The sequence below is a fragment of the Myxocyprinus asiaticus genome, chromosome 19 (assembly GCF_019703515.2).
Source record: "Myxocyprinus asiaticus isolate MX2 ecotype Aquarium Trade chromosome 19, UBuf_Myxa_2, whole genome shotgun sequence".
NCBI classification, from domain to species: Eukaryota; Metazoa; Chordata; class Actinopteri; order Cypriniformes; family Catostomidae; genus Myxocyprinus; species Myxocyprinus asiaticus.
In genome coordinates this window covers 1745011-1762064 of record NC_059362.1, presented here as the reverse complement: position 1 = coordinate 1762064, position 17054 = coordinate 1745011, and the positions used below count along the sequence as shown (strand labels likewise).

Genomic DNA, 17054 nt, shown 5'->3' with positions numbered 1-17054 from the left:
TGGCGAATGATCAGTCTCCGGTCGCTGCCATCTCACTTGACACTGAAAAGGCGTTTGATATGGTAGAATGGGATTATCTTTTTAAGGTTTTGGAAATGTATGGGTTCGGAAATACTTTTATTGAATGGATTAAGTTACTTTATAGACACCCTGTAGCAGCGGTACAAACAAATGGATTAATTTCAGATTATTTTACTCTGGATAGGGGCACTCGGCAGGGCTGCCCTCTTTCCCCATTATTGTTCTGTCTTGCCCTGGAACCATTAGCAGCCGCGATAAGAAAGGAGGATAATTTTCCTGGGATGGTGGCGGGAGGTGTGGCGCATAAATTGGTCTAAATCTGAAGCTTTGGCTCTGACAGCGTACTGTCCAGTGATGGCTTTCCAGCTGGGCGCCTTCCAGTGGCCCAAACAGGGCATTAAGTATTTGGGGATTTTATTCCCAGCAAATTTGTCTGATTTAGTTAGTGTCATTTTTGACCCTTTAATAAAAATATTTTTGAGCGATGTGGGCAGGTGGGATTCATTACATTTATCGATGATTGGGAATGTTAATGTTATTAAAATGAATTGTATTCCAAAATTTAACTACCTGCTACAGTCCCTACCTGTAGATGTCCCCCTCTCTTATTTCAAGCAATTCGATAGCATAGCGAAGTCCTTTATTTGGAATGGTAAATGTCCCAAATTGCATTTTAATAAGTTACATAGGCCGATTGACAAAGGTGGGCTAGGCCTACCCAAGATTTTGTTTTATTACTATGCGTTCAGTCTCAGACATTTGGCTCATTGGTCGCTTCCACCTGAGAGAGCCCCTCCCTAGTTTGTTATTGAACAGGCAGTTCTTGCCCCTATTTCGCTGTTACAAAGCATCTCTATCAAACTAATTGGAAAAGTTAAGTTACACCCCGTTATTTCGCATTTACACTCGGTATGGACTAAAGTGTCCAGATTGTTTAAATTGGACACTTATTTAAATGTTGCCTCGAGCATATGGTAGAACCCAAGATTGTGTATTGGCAAGTCCCCTTTCTGCTGGCCAGAGTGGATTGTGAAGGGGGTTGCTACACTTGGTGACCTATATGAAAGTGGTGTGTTGAGATCGTTTGAAAATTTGGTCCAACATTTTGGGATCCCCAGACCTCAGTTTTATAGGTATTTACTATAGTAAATAATAGTACTTTGTACCTAATAGTACTTTGTACTATTTTTGGGAGTAGCACACACCCCCCTGAGGAGGCAGATGCTTTGGGAGAGGTGATTGCGGCTTTTGGAAAAGGTCATGAGGCATCTGTACTACTCCCTGTTAATTCAGAGTTTGGGGGATGGAGCTTTAACTTCTATTAATAAATTATGGGAGAAAGATTTGAATTTGGTATTGGAGGATGGAGTGTGGACTAAGATTCTGAAAAATGTCAAGTCTGCATCTAGAGATGCAAGGGTTCGCCTTATGCAATTTAAGATTTTACAGGCTTGATGTTAAAGACACACCCACATGCTGGCGATGCCAATCAGAAGTTGGAGACATAGCCCATGTTTTTTGGGGATGCGTTAAGATCCAAGATTGTTGGTTAAAGACTCAGAATTATTTGCGTGACATTCTGGACACTCAAATTTGACTTTGCCCCAGACTTTGCATTTTGGGCGATGGGGAAGTTATAAATTCGGGTGACACATATATAAAAAATTGGGTTCTGACTAGCGTGATGATCAGTAGACAAATTATTTTAAGGGGATGGAAGTCAGACGGAGCACCACCATTTCCGGAGTGGTGTGCGGAGATGGGGAGGGTGGCGGCTTATGAGAGGATGATAGATGGAAGGCTGGGGCGGGAGGACTTATTTTTCAGGAAGTGGGGTAGGTATTTGGCAGTTTTAGAGGACTCTAGGGGAAGGGATGAGGAGGGAGATGTTTAGTTTATGTATATTTATTATATATTTTATTTTTTTATTTTATTGTTTGTGTGTGTGTATTATTTTATGTGACCACAGGGGTGTTCTTTGGGGTAGGGTGGGGTTGGTGTTTGGGGAGGGATGTTAATGAGTGTTAAAAGTTAAATGTTGATTCGGTGTGTATATGTTGTGTTTTTCTCTGTTGTGCTTTCTTTTTGAATCAATAAAAAAATGTTAATTACAAGAATTGTTCTTTTGTTTTTGGCGATTCGCATTCTTCGTGCATATCGCTGCCACCTACTGGACAAGGAGGAGTATTTATAGGAAAAAAGGACTTGCATATTGATGTTTCTTTCAGGGTCTCCAGACAACACTTTATACATACATATTATATATAAAAAGCAAATATTGATATGTGATTAATTGTAATTAATTAATCAACATGTAATGCAATTAATTTGGTTGAAAATTTTAATTGATTGACAGCACGTTTCATTTGATCTTAAAGGAAACCACTATATCTGTTCAGATTGAGAATTAATTTCAACTTCTTGAAATGTAAATTAATTTGACAAATGGACGTTTTTTTTTTTTTTTTTTTTTTTTTACTCTGACAGTTAGAAAATGCCCCATGAAATTAAAATCATTTTTAAAATTGGTCATTAAGAAACCCACTAATCCTCAGTATTGGGGAGGATGTGTCCTCCTAAATGTCAATGGTGGTTCCGGCCCTGTTCATTGGAGTTAAAAGGAAGGCAAACCACTCTCTCTCTCTCTCTCTCTCTCTGCATTAGAGAGCAGTAGATCTGTGACCCCTGTCTAAAGCTCCAGGCTAGAGTGTGTTTGTGTCTGGCTTTATCTGCACACACTCAAACACTCCATACACACAAAGAGAACACACACAAAAGAATACAAAATCATTATGCAAAATTTTGAAACTTAACTGGTCTTTATTCCACGTAAGAAAATGACTATGAATCATAAATCAAAAAGACACAAAACACACTTTTATTTGAAAAAAAAAAAAAAAGTTGCTATATCAAAGTTCAGGCTAAGGCTTTCAGGAAAAACTAAAATCTTAGTCAATAAACAAAACAATCTAGCATTCTAGTCCATGATTTTGGGGTTAGAGGCAACACAGATGTTTTCCGGTGGATTTCCTGGATCAGAATAAGGCAGGTGATGGAGCATCAGTCTAAAGAGGTTTAGTTTAGTGTCACATGTTCGTCAGGAGACAAACCCCCTCCAGTCCTACAATGTGACCAGTGTCAAAGCATCTTTGTCCAGTTTTCTCAGCATTGAAGAATCTGCCTCAATGAAACATGAAATCCAAACATCATCAACAAACTTTACATCAAATCTTCATTCTTAAAGGGATAGATCCCCCAAAATGAAAAACTGTCATTATTTACACACCCTCATGTCATTCCAAACCCTTTTCTGCAGAACACTTCGGTTACTGTAATAGTGACCACACCTGTCAAGCTCCAAAATAGACATAAAACACCCCAAAAAGCCCCATTAAAGTAGTCCATCAGACTTGTGTGCTGCATTCCAAGTTTTCTGAAGGTATATAAAAGCTTTAATTTGTTAATTTTTGTTGTTATTCACTGATAATCTTCCTCTCCATACTGTAGAAGCCCGGGTTAGCATCAAAAATGTAAAAACACTGCATCAACGATATTGACATGACATTTTGAAATCTGTATTTAGATGCAGATTTTGCAGAGGGGAATATTAGCCATGAATACTGACTTAAATTTCTGTCTGTTCCTCACAAAAAATGATCATACGGCTTTTGAAGACTTGGAATATAATGCATCAGTCATTTGGACTACTTCTATGACACTTTTATGGAGCTTTTCCATTTATATGGATATTCTTCAAAATTGCACCGTTTTTGCTCCTTTTGTGTCATACGGGGTTGGAATGACATGAGTTAATAATGTTTTTTTCCTTTTTTGGGTGAACCATTCCTTTAATGGTGTTAAAACATAATACTTCAACCATCAAGAGCTTGAGAGCAAATGCTTCAGTTAAGTCTGTTTTAAGTGAGACTTTAAAATCCATCTGAATAAACTGACTTCTGGACACTGTAGCAGCTATGATGACGTTACTATGTTCAGCGCTACAGCATCACTGGGCGACAGACAGAGGGATATTAGCAGGTCCAGCTCCGCTCTGGGGTGCAGGGGACGAGACCGTCGGTGGCTGAGGGATGTTGGTTGTCGTAGAGACGGCCGCTGCTGGCTCCATCTTACTGATGTGAGTGATGAATCGCAGACGGAGACGCATTGCCTGCCTTAGCGAACAGATGATCCTCTCCACCTAAACACAAGAGAGAAAAAGACAGAGCAGCCTCAGATGACACTTTTTATGAAGTTTTGTGCATGATTTTCAATCACGTTATTCATTAAAACTGCTCAATGAGGACTTTTAATTTAATTTTCTGTAAAGCTAATTTGGAACGATATGTGTTGTGAAAATAAAGACTAAAAAATAGTGCTATACAAATTTTATTTCAAGTGAGTAGTTTTCAATTAATTAGCTAGCAGCTCCAGTTTAACCCTTTAAGCTCAGATGGGCCCCCACTGGCGGACCCGCAAGAAAGAATCGTAAATATTAATAACTAGTCTTGACCAACACAACAGGTACTGTTTGAAAGCTTAGAAGCTCCATTTTACAATGCATGCAGGCAATATGACCAAAACTGAACAAGTTCTCTGTTCCAAGCTGCTTTCTCCTTACTAGTGAGCTTCTTGGGGAATTCATTGCTCTCCAGGATCTTCTTTATCTGTGGTCCGACGAAGACACTGGCTTTGACCTTTGCCTCAGACAACTTAGGGAAGAAGTCTTGAAGGTACTTGAAGGCTGCCGACTCCTTATCTAGAGCTCTGACAAATTGTTTCATAAGGCCCAATTTGATGTGCAGTGGTGGCATCAGCACCTTCCGGAGGACCAACAGTGGCTCCCACTTGATGTTGTTCCTCCCCACAGAGAACTCGGTCAGCTGTGGCCAGTTCTACCTGTGGTAGTGTGCCTTGGTGTCCCTGCTGTACCAAAGGCAAAGATAGCAGGGAAACTTGATAAAACAGCCTTGGAGACCCATCAGGAATGCCACCATTTTGAAGTCTCCTATGACCTCCCAGCTGTACTCATCATACTTCAAGGTGTCCAGCAAGGTCTTGATATGTATCCACTTAGGCAGCTGGAACTAAATTGAACTGGTGGCCTTAAGGCCCCTGTATTTATACTACTATTTATATTACTGGAAATTTCTAGAAAGTTCTAGAAGTTACTCCAAGTTTACTCAGCACTGAATCTATCTGGAATGTTCTGGAAAATAGGTAAATTTCAAAATATCACTGTCCTGGTCACAAAAGCAAAGTTTGTGGGGAATAATAGCCATTTTGTATACTTTTGAGGCATAAGCAATTAGGAAATAACACTTACTACCCAGGAACCAAAAATATAAATAAAAATAAATTTGTTACACAGTGTAGTTCAGCCTCATCAAATAGCCTTGTGTCACATGTCATTGGAAAGCTCTCAAAGACTAGAACACAACCAGACCATTTCATTTACTCACAGACAAAAATATAGGGAGTAATATCTAAGTATATGTATTTGATATTTGTGTTTCATGTAAACAGGTGATGCTTAATTGCTTATAACTTCACGAAAAATAAACAGAACATAAAATATCACACACCATTACTTAGAGGAGGTGATTATCTTTTAAACGAGCCCACACACAAAGTAATCGTATGTATAGATCATTAGAAAATTGAAACGAAGCACAATGTGAACACAGCATCTGGCATCTTGCAATCTGGCTAAAAACACATTAGCTTTCCTAGATCAGATGACGTCATCGGAAATTATGTAGCGTCATGGAATGCTAAACCAATTGGACTTGGATCAGATTGGTGCAAAAATCATCCATATTTGGGCAGAGAGTGATTGGTGACTGTTACATATGGCCACCAGGAGATGGCGCCAAGTACATGACACAAACTCAATGATGACTCAAATGACACAGAATGAAACTCATTCTGTGAAATCTCATTACTAAAATCATGTCTGCATGCTATGCAAACCTTTAGTCGTTGTGTTTGCATGTGTAATTAGTTCTTATGTACAATTATTGTTTTATTTGTTTGGAGAGGCTTTTGGACACATGGAGACGTTTTTGGACACTATGATAAATTATTTTTGTAATGCTATAACTTTTGATTGATTTGTCGTATCAACGCAAAATTTTAAATGTTACAGTTGACATGAATGGGAACAAAACAAAAGGCAGTTTTTCAGAGCTACCTTAATTCAAGTTTTTTTGTGATTTTTCAGCGGTTTCTTAGACTGAGAGTTTCAGAATGTATATCTCATAATCTATATCACTGAAAATGTGAAAAGCTTTCTTTACAATGATACCAAACACTTTTTATAATTTCTTTTTTTAATTCAAGTTATAAGACTTTAATTTTGTGTATGCCACTGAAACAGGAAATCTTTAAAACACATTCAGAGCTTAAAGGGATAAGAGTTAAAAGGCAAAAAGTAAAAGTATCAATTATCTGTATCGGCTTAATTGAGCTGTGAATTATCGGTTATCGTATCGGTCCAGAAATTCCATATCAGAGCATCTCTAACAAATTAATATATCTTGAATATCAATGCTTGGGTGTCTGAGGGTTAAAGTAGTTTACGTTAAACTATAGCATGTCACACTGCAGGACACTACTTGAAATTTCATGTTAACAACCCATTTATTACTACAGATTGACAGAAATTCTGATCACTAAGTTTACATACATTTCTGCTATTTTTTCCCACTCTTATACACATGGTCTTCAGTTTATTCCATGCCAGCCATCCTAATTCTTTAAGATGAGTCGTTTTTAAGAAATACAATTCAAATACAATTCAGCAGTGACAGTAAGTTAAAAAACAACAGTATGTTTTGAGGATTTGTTTGTGAATGATATTTATTTGCTGATAAGTGGGATGATATTTGACCTTTCTGCTTCCCCCTGTGGCAGAGACACAAACACTGTACTTTACCCTCACTTCAGAGGAATAAACAGCTCGTATGAATAACAAAACCTTTGTGAATGGTCCACAGCCACTGAGAAAGGGTCAGAATACAAAAGAAAATGTGTGTGTGTGTGTGTGTGTGTGTGTTACCTGGTCTTTGACGCTGTCCCCGGTGAACATGTATTTGATGTGGTAAAGGAAGTCACAGATGGGGTCCATATACGCCAAGTGTTTACTGTGCTGGTCCACCGCCTGAAGCATCTCGTAAAATGCCACTCCAATCTGGGAAAAGAAAACAAAATATATCTTAATTCACCACCACTCGTTTTGCTCCAGAATATTCACTCTTTTTTTTTTAGCCTTCTGCTCCAGGGAGGGCTGGGTATCTGGTAAAAACACATGGTTTGTTTCACTTTTGTCCAATGCGCCATCTCAGACGACCGGCTTCTTCGTTAATTAAACTGTAGGAAATTATTTGTATGCATATACAGGTATATATATATATATATATATTAGGGCTGTCAGAATTTATACATTAACACATGTGATTCATTAAAATGTTTAACACGCAAGTTTTTCTTAATCGCGTTTAACACATTTACCATTAATCCAGCATAAACACTGGTGTGAAGGGTGGAACCTTTGTAATGTGCCCGCCCGGAGTCATTAAACTGATGCACACATCACAAACAGACACAGAGCACTTCTACCAAGATGAAGCCTACAAGAAAGGAGCTCTTAGCGCTATTTGATGTACTAAACAAGCCAAGATGGGACTTGTGATAGAAATCAAGTATTTTTCAGCCTATGTAAGCCACATTTTAATTATCACAGAAGCACACCAAATCTTAACTATCACCAAAACACAGAATGAGACGTTTTTGTTTGCAAGCACTTTTCATGGTAAGTTCAAAGCAGCCTTCGACGCTGGCATTGACGCACTGATACGATGCATGAATGCAGCTTCACGATTGCTGTAACAAAGTGGATAGTCACAGTCTACCAGCAGATAAATATTGTGGAGGATAAGAGTTTAAAGATTTAATCCCCATTGCAATGAATACTATACCTATGTGGGGACTAGTTCTTTCAATTATTCAAACTCCCACTTAGACTTTAGGAAACGTTTAATGTTATTTGGATTGGTAATATTTTAGTGCATTTCTATCTTTATACTGTGGACGGCTTTGTTTGGAAAATTTTAATAAAGCATTATATTGTTACATGTCATTTTGTTTTCTTTCCTAAAATGAAAATAAATGAATTTTGACAAGAAGTATATAATGTCAAATTTCAGCACTTTTAAAATCTGATTAATTTCGATTAACTACAAAAAAATTATCGGATTAATCGAGATTAAAAATGTTAATCGACTGACAGCACTAATATTTATACATATTTGTATATATTATTTTGATAGTTGACTAATTTGATGATTATTAGAACGATTAATCAACTATTCAAATGATTATTGCAACAATTAATCAACAGCTCTTAACTGACAATTCAGCTTGTGCTTTGAGTTAAGAGGTTGTATTAAACATGTACTTACTAAAAATAAAATGGATGAAAGTATTTTTTTTAAATTGTGAGATCAAACAACTATTTGACAACGAAAATTGTCCATTTTTTTTTGATTGTTGACATTGTCAATAATGTCGAGTAATCGTTGCAGCCCTAATATCAGCACAGCTCTACAGACCTAAATTAAAAGACAATTCATACAAAGAACAGATATTTACCACAAAAACAAGACTGTGTGAACAAAAAAACAAGATATGAGCTTTTGGGCCATGTGTCTGGATCATTGTTTCAGATTTGTGTCTTGTATTAAGGCATGTGAATGAAAGCTTTTTTTGTTTTGTTCTTGGTGTGAATGGGCCTTTAAAGTTGTACCAAGTTTGGTACACAATAACAAAATATCAGTAGTCAATACTAATACCACTGAAATTTTGCAATTCTTGAATTTACAATCCTAGTATGATGCAACCTTAGTTAGTTATTAGTTACGTAATGTGATGTTTGACCAATGGGCCCATCTAATTTGCCGAAAGGCTGATGTTGGTAAGTAGCCGCTAATCAGTCAGCGAATTAATGATGAATCCTACATTGCTGAGAGCCTGGCGCATGAATATTAATTATGTTACATAATTGGGCTCTTCAAGAGGATTATGAAGCAACATAAGCATGATCAAGTTAAGTCAAGTGCACACTACATGACTGATCACAGACTGGATCATTCATCCTCGACAAAAACTACCAACGGGAGAGTTTATTGTGATAACATGTCAACAAACAACATGAAAGGAAGGGCTTGTGGATGTTTTTACACTGAATTGCACAGAATGGGGGAAAAAAAAGCAGCAGTTTGATGTTTTATTTTATTTTCTAATTATTTTGGCTTTGATCTCCTTTTGCTTCTGATACTGTAAAAAAAAAAAAAAAAAAAAAAAAACAACATTTATTATTTCTTGGTATTGACTTTGTAACAGTATGTTGTTGCTGCAAGCAGACTTTACAGGATGAATATAAGACGGAAACTATTGGAAACTATTCAGAAATTCTTCCGCCAAATTGGTGAAATTGAAAACAGATCTGATCCAAATCTTGTATTGAACTGTGTGCTCCTCCAGACAGTGCGCTGGATGATGGATGTGTCTGGAGAGAGCACTTTCATTAGATTCACCACTTAAACAAGCCCACAAGTCTCACAGGACACGAGCTCCAGGAAATGCACAGATACACGCATACACAACATGAACTACTCATCTGAGTCTAAACAGTCCCTAAGGATAACCATAGATGCAGGTTTGCTATTATTGCGAGAAGATGCTTCTTAATTAGTTTGTTTTGCTGTGGAATAATTAATTGCTATCCACAGTATATTCAGAAGCAGGGACCTGTGGACTGCTGAAACGAGGAGACAAAGTCCTCTCTCTGCATTTGGGTTATTTTAAATCAATAGAAATTCATTTTCCATTTAATGTTTACATGTTTTCCAGGTTAAACCCATTTGAAACACCATTTGCCTCACACTATTAACAAGCAACCAATGCTATATTTGCATAGTTTTTCTATTTATTCATTTTTTTTTATTAACATACTAGGTCTCATCATGTTTTTGCTTTTGGACAATGTTATAAATTACTTCAAAAACAATAACTACAATAGTACAAGCATATTTCATGTATCTTTAATTTGTTACCACTGACTGCAGTAAAAAAACATCTGCAAAGATAATCTTTGTTTTCTATGTCATAACTGTGAAACAGAGCTCATTTTCACACAGTTTTTCATTTGAATTATCATTTTTGTCTTTTCATTAAAATGCCCTTTAAATGTAGTCAATATTTCATGGTCACACTCTTTATGTCAATTTTACTCTAAAAGTTAGTTCAAGTTCATCTGTTCGTTGTCTTCAGTGTCTGTGCAGATGTAAGTTGTAATATTGCGTTTATGTTGTGGATATAGTGATTAATGTCACATATATAGGATGTGTTTGAGTGAGGTAATTAACACGTTATTAAAGTTCACTGTACAGATGTATATACTATGACTGGAATATTAACATCAATTACATTCTTTCTAGATATTTCTTTCTTTAAAAAAATACATAAATAAAAAACAGTGTTAGTGCATTGCAGTATTATTTTTTTATTGTCATTTTTGTCAACAGTATGTTTTAATTTAAACCATTTGATTACTGTCATGATGCATCTTTTCATCTCGTCTTCATTAATGTTGACAAAAATCAACACCACTGTGAAATAATCAGTGCCTTTTACTTTTGGACAGACATAAATATATAATGACCATTTTTTTCTGCTTGTGGAAACTGCCGTGCCATAATTTATGGTAAATAAAAAAAATATATATATTTTTTTTATCATTTTTTTTTAATCATATTTCATGATACTTTTGTTTTATTTTTTTTACTGTCAATTACTTTCCCATCCAGATGTTTTTAAGAAGCCACCGTCTCCCTTGCTTCCATTTAAAAAATGCCCCTGCTTGTGTTCAAAACAGCCTTATTCAAATCAAGTTAACTCCTCAAACTGCCTCAGGATTTCCCTTCACCTCTCTCTCTTCTCTCTCCCATGAGGCTTTGCTTTGAAAAGAGTGAATGTGGTGTGTGTGTGTGTATAAGTGTGGCAGCGGTGTGGACATTCTTTACCTCCAGCATGCATCTTGTCCTCTCCTGTTGGAAGCGCTGTAAGAACGGCCCCACGAGGTGATACACGTACAGAAGCTGGAACTCTGTCTTCACGATGGGCTTCAGAACTTCAGACAGGAACCTGATACACACAATCACATGAGAGTTAATACCATAATTCACAATGTTAACATGACAGACATTCTCAACTAAAGCAAATGAGCCACTGGAGGCCGTGTGTTACATAATTTTACCATGGATCAGTGCTGTTATTAAACACAACACAGTAGAATGCCTAAAACACCCCCGAGTTGTTGTAAAACCACTAACAAAAAGACTCCAGTGGCATACTGACAAAATGCAATATAATAAGACACCAATATTCAATAAATAATTACTCTATGTTGGCTTGAGAAACAGTATTTAAGTATTCAAACTACTCAAGACCTATAACCTTCAAATCTATCTTCAACCTGCCCAATATTTAAACAGCATGAGGCCAGTGTTGGGGAGAAGCTAGCTAAAAGTAGCAACACTACTACCTTAACTACTGGAAGCGACTGACTCAAATGATTCAGAGAGAGAGGACATTTTATGTGAGTGTGTTTGATTACTCCCTCGACTCTATTGCTGTGTTCACAATATAATTTGACAAATGAAGAGTTTTGTGACGATCCCGTGCTACTTGCTGGAAAATGTAGCTTGTTGCAGGAAAAGTGACACTATTGTGAAAATATCTAGGCTCCTGTCAAGCTACTGAAAAATGTAGTTAAGTTAGTAGCATCACTACTTTTAGTTAACTACTCCCCAACACTGAGGGACAAGCAATGAAAATACAGCAGCTGAAGAGTTAACACAGAGAGGATGAGTGCAGACAATTATAAATAATAAGCCAATTACTTTTTCAGGTTTTGGATGTTCCATTAGACGGTGGTGGGGACAAACGCTACGAGTGTGCTAATATTCTCCTGTTGCTGCAGACGGATTGTGTACAAGTGTGACCGTGAAGACACGCTGCTGCCTTTGTCAGATCATGTCTCCTTCAGGAGCAGCCCTTCACTCAATTAACTGTGTGTGTGTGTGTGTGTGTGATTATGCACATGGCCAGGATCCCAGACGTCAAAGTGCTGTCTGCAGAGGGCCAACAGGCAGAATTTAACAGATGTATCACAACAAACAGCGCATGTGATTCCCATGGGAGAGTTGATGTGTCACATTGTAAACACATGTATAACAGTGCACACAAACACATGAATTACCCTGAAAGGCAACATGAACGCAAATGGACCCCACTGACTTTTTTTAATGCATGTTTCTGCTTTTTAACAGTGTACGACATTCTAAGAACAAACATATGTATTTTCATATTATTTTTTCAAAGTGTAATAACTTGCTCCGCCTCTGAAACAACAGTAGTAACAGCTGGGTCTGTTCTGACTACTTTCATTCAAGCTTGAATTGCTCCAATGGTAGGAAAATCCATTATTACAGAATTTATGTACAGGCCAGGAGGGCATGATTAAATTTTTTTAATTTTTTGCATGTTATGTTGTTTAATGTCCTACTTGGGTATGAGGGAGAGCTGTCCAATGCTGGAATGATGCCAGACGGCGTGTGCCAGCGCCAGGACATAACTGCAGTGCATCTCTGAGTATGACTGGTGACAGGCGGTGAAGTCCAGCAGCTGGAAGGGGTAACCAACCCACTCGGCCTCAGAACTCAGAACCGGACTGCTGACCACACTCACGATACGGTCATGAAGGACGATCCAGTAAGGCTCCTGAGAGAGAGGGAAAGCAACAGAAAGGACATCGACAAAAAAAAAATTAATTTCATGACAAATGTTGGTTTGGTTGGCGGAATAATATCGGGTTAGATCAAAGACAACTGAGCACAACATTTGGAAATCCCATTCATTTTCTTTAAAGGATTTAAAAAAAAAAAAAAATTATTAAAAAAAAAGCAGTGCAAATCACAAAATGACGATTTCATGATGATCTAATCTGTAATAGTTCTTAATAGGTCATTACCAAAAAAACATTTTATAATTTATGACTGTTCTGAAAGGAAATACTCAGAGATACAGAGCTCTGTATCACAGCAGAAATGCTGTCAGTGTGAAAACACAATGTGAATCTACTGTTATAGTTACACTGCTACCCCACTTACACCCCACATTACAAATGCAAACAAAAAACTAAAAGTTAAAATGATTGAAAATGCAAAATAAAAAAGTACAAAATAGCAAAGGACCAAAAGAACGAATGAAAGAGTGAAAGAAATAGCAAGAGTGCAAGACCAAATGAGCCAAAAAAGAAAGTACGAAAGACCGAATCAGTGAAAGAATTAGTGATAAAAAATGAAAGAATGTGTGAAAGACAGAATGAAAGAAGAGCGAAAGAGTGAAAGAGCGAAAGAAAAAATGAAAGAACGAAAAAAGGAGCCAAAGTGCAAAATAGCAAAAGAAAGTGTGCAGGAAAGAAAAAAAATAGCGAAAGAACAAACAAAATTAAAAGTGCAAAAGAAAAAAGTGTGAAAGAATGAAAGAAAAAGTAAAAGTGCGAAAGAAAGTGTGAAAGAAAGAGTGAAAACTAAAAATGTAAAAGTGTGAAAGAACAAAGCGTGAAATAAAGAGCTAAATAAATAAAGAGCTAAATAAATAAAGTGAGAATCAAAGTGAGAAAGAAATGAAAGAAAAAAGAAAGTTCCACCGGAAGAAAGTGTGAAAGAATAAACGAAAGAAAGAAAGGAGCGAAATCCAGAAAGAGCTAAATCAATGAATGAAGTACGAAAGAGCAAATAAAGGAGCAAAATAAAGAGAGTGAAATAAAGTGCGAAAGAAATAAAGAGAGCGAAAGAGCGAGAAAGAAAAAAGAAAAAAGTGAGAGCAAAAGAAAGAAATGAGAAAGAAAGAGCTAAATAAAGTGTGAAAGAAAGAGTGAAATAAATTGAGAAAGAAAGAAAAGCAGAAGAAAGAAAAGTGCAAAAAAGAAAGAAAAGAGAGCGAAAGAAATTGAGAAAGAAAAAAGAAAAAGGAAAGTGAAAGAAATAAGAAAAAGCGTAAGAAATAAAGAAAAGTACACAGGAAAGAACAAACAGCGAAAGAACAAACAAAATTAAAAGTGCGAAAGAGAAAGAAAAAAGTGTGAAAGAAAGAAAAGCGGAAGAAAGAGTAAAAGTGAGAGAAATGAAAATAAAAAGTGAAAGAAAGAGCGAAAGAAAAGAGAGAAAAGAAAGAGAAAAAGAAAGAAAAGTGAGAAAGAAAAAAGAGGGAAAGAAAAGAAAAAAGTGAGAAAAAAAGAGAGCGAAATAAAGTGCGAAAGTGCGACAGAAAGAGCAAAAGAAAGAGCGAAAGAAAAGAGCGAAATAAACTGCTAAAGAAAAAGAAAGAAAGAGCGAAGGAAAGAGAGAGAGAGAGAGAGAGAGAGAGAGAGAGAGAGAGAGAGAGAGAGAAAGAAACAGTGTGACGAGGAGGAGGGCGGGGCCGGGCTGTGAGGACACACGGCCGGCACTGGATCGGGCTAATCAGCCGGGAGGGGGATAAAAACAAGCCGGAGGTGCCAGTTCGAGAGAGACACATGTTTGTTTTACGTTGAGTTTTATCATTAAACTTTACATTGACTGTTTAGTCCATTCTCGCCGCCTCCTTGCCCGTCCCTTACCCTGTTACAGAGAGAAAGAAAGAAAGGAAGAAAAGAAAGATGTGCCACCAGGAGAAAGTGCGAAAGAAGTCAAATAAATTAATAAGTACGAAAGAGCAAAAGAAAGAAAGAAAGAAAGGGTCTGTACAGGTAGAGCAGTGATGACCAGTCCGATAGCATTCATCCAGGCTGTGATGTGTTCTCGAGGAACCAGCGGCTGACTGTAAAACACAACAGCACAAAACACATTCACCAGCTGTTATCATCATACACACTGTAACTCAAACTATGACCTCTGACTAATTCTGACTAATTCCATACAATGAAAGTGGATTACTATTCATGGGATAAAAAAAGATGCAGTGAAAGAGAAGGGTGTCCTGTCTTCAATAGCTTTAGATTAGATGCAGTGCAGTAAATCTCTGACATACCAAATAGTATCATTATATTCAGTTGCAACCCCTTCACCAGACCATCAACCCCCATAATATTGCTCTTTATAACACTGTCATTATGATGAACTCTGACCTCTTGAGCACTACATTGAGGAGAGCATTCCCCACATCTTTCCCTGGTACAGCGAGAGCCATGAGCTCCACACAGGTGACGTGCAGCGCGTGAGCAGCAGGGTTTGGAAACTCATTAAAGCGCCAGTCGCAGTTGGGGAACGGCCCTGGAGATTTACCTGCCATGGGTGACGTCAGTTAAGGAAGGGTCTCTTGACTAGACAGGTGGGGAGGGAAATTCATTTTCTAGAGACAAATTTTGGATATGCCCATGAGTGCAAGATGATATCAATATTTTTGGTCAGTTTTCCAGAAAGAGACCGTAAACTTGAAATGTTTGTATATGCTAAAAGTTCATTTTGACAACTTTGAGTAAACTCTAGAATATAGATGACCTCAAAGCTAACAGATATCCTATAAGTACCATCCTATAAGTACTTGGGTATCTGGGTGGATGAGAGGCTCTTTTAGAGTGCATATTGAGCACCTAGTGAAGAAGCTGAAGATTAGGCTGGGTTTTTATTATCGAAATAGGGCCTTAATTTAGCAGTTAGGAAAACGCTTGTACAGGCTACATTCTTAAGTGCTCTAGACTATGGGGATATTATTTACATGCATGCTGCCACTATATTTCGCTGCCTAGACTCTGTGTGTCATAGTTCTCTACGTTTTATAACCAATTCGTTGTCTAGTACACATCATTGTGTACTTTATTATTTGGTCTCTTAGCCTTCATTAAGCAGCATTGGTATATTTTTATTTACAAAGCCATACTGGGTAAACTCCCTTTTTATCTGTGTAATCTTCTATTACTATTCATCTAGATGACTACTCTACAGGGGACACAGGATTTGCTCAGAACGGCTTTCTCTTATTTTGCGCCCAGGTCATGGAATAACCTTCAGAACACTCTACAGCTTAATCATTTTGTCTCCTTGAGAAAGTTCAAAACTTTGATAAAAAACTGTGTAACTGAAGAGTGCAGTTGCTATTCATAAGCTAGATTTTATATTATGTATTTGTAGTCCTTTCTTTGTATTAATGTGTTTTCATTTTTGTCCTGTGTCTGTTTTTGTCGTGCTTGATTTGATAATTTTGTTACTTTGTAATGGTGTGCTTTCTTGGCCAGGTCTCCCTTGATAAAGAGATTTAATCTCAAGGGACTTCTTGGTTAAATACAACAAAACTGATTTCATGGGGCTTTAAAGCATTAGAACTTATATTAAGAATAGAACTCGTCCATCGTTTATTAAAAAAAAGCAATGGAACAATGGAAGTGAATGGGGCCAATCCAAAAAGATAACAATTTTATTTAACTTAAATTGTATTAAACATTCCTTTAAGAATTTCTGACAACTTTTGGTGCTGTTTCTGGAGTATGTACGTTACTGCTCCAGCGATTTCCACGTTTTAGCAGGACTCATGGATCACACCAATTTGACAAGTATGTGCATGTGTGTTATTCAGAAAACAGAGCTGACTCAGTAAAGGATATTGTCCACGAGTCGTCCGATGAGTTTGCAGTAATAGGTGTCGTCAGGGATCCAGACGTTGTCGTCTCTGGGGTTCATGCCACACTTCAGGTATGTCTCGCTAAGACACCAGCCAGGTGTGCGGTTGTCTTTGAGCGAGCTCATGATGGCATGCACCAGCTTCCTCTTCAGGTTGGTGCGATCTCGAAGATGCCTCTCATAGTAATGAAGTGTGTTGTATAGGTACGTCACTGGCCGGTCTGCATGTAAAGGGTCAGGATTTCCATTAACACAAACAAACCAAAGAAATATTATCCCGAAAAATTCTTTCAAATTGAGCCAAAGTGAAGCTAC

At 37.3% G+C, this 17054-nt stretch overlaps 1 protein-coding gene across 2 annotated transcripts in view; it reads right to left on the bottom strand.

Moving 5' to 3' along the window:
* Positions 1-2821: 2821 nt before the first annotated feature.
* Positions 2822-17054, bottom strand: part of med23 (mediator complex subunit 23) — a 104706-nt gene continuing 90473 nt past the window's right edge. For both annotated transcript variants that reach the window (XM_051644807.1, XM_051644808.1), the window contains 7 exons: positions 16724-16960; positions 15251-15416; positions 14871-14943; positions 12647-12861; positions 11103-11223; positions 7079-7210; positions 2822-4219 (listed from right to left, as the gene is read on the bottom strand). In XM_051644807.1, the coding sequence (XP_051500767.1) occupies positions 4028-4219; positions 7079-7210; positions 11103-11223; positions 12647-12861; positions 14871-14943; positions 15251-15416; positions 16724-16960 (1136 nt within the window). In that variant the 3' untranslated portion in view covers positions 2822-4027. The remainder of the gene's footprint in view (positions 4220-7078; positions 7211-11102; positions 11224-12646; positions 12862-14870; positions 14944-15250; positions 15417-16723; positions 16961-17054) is intronic.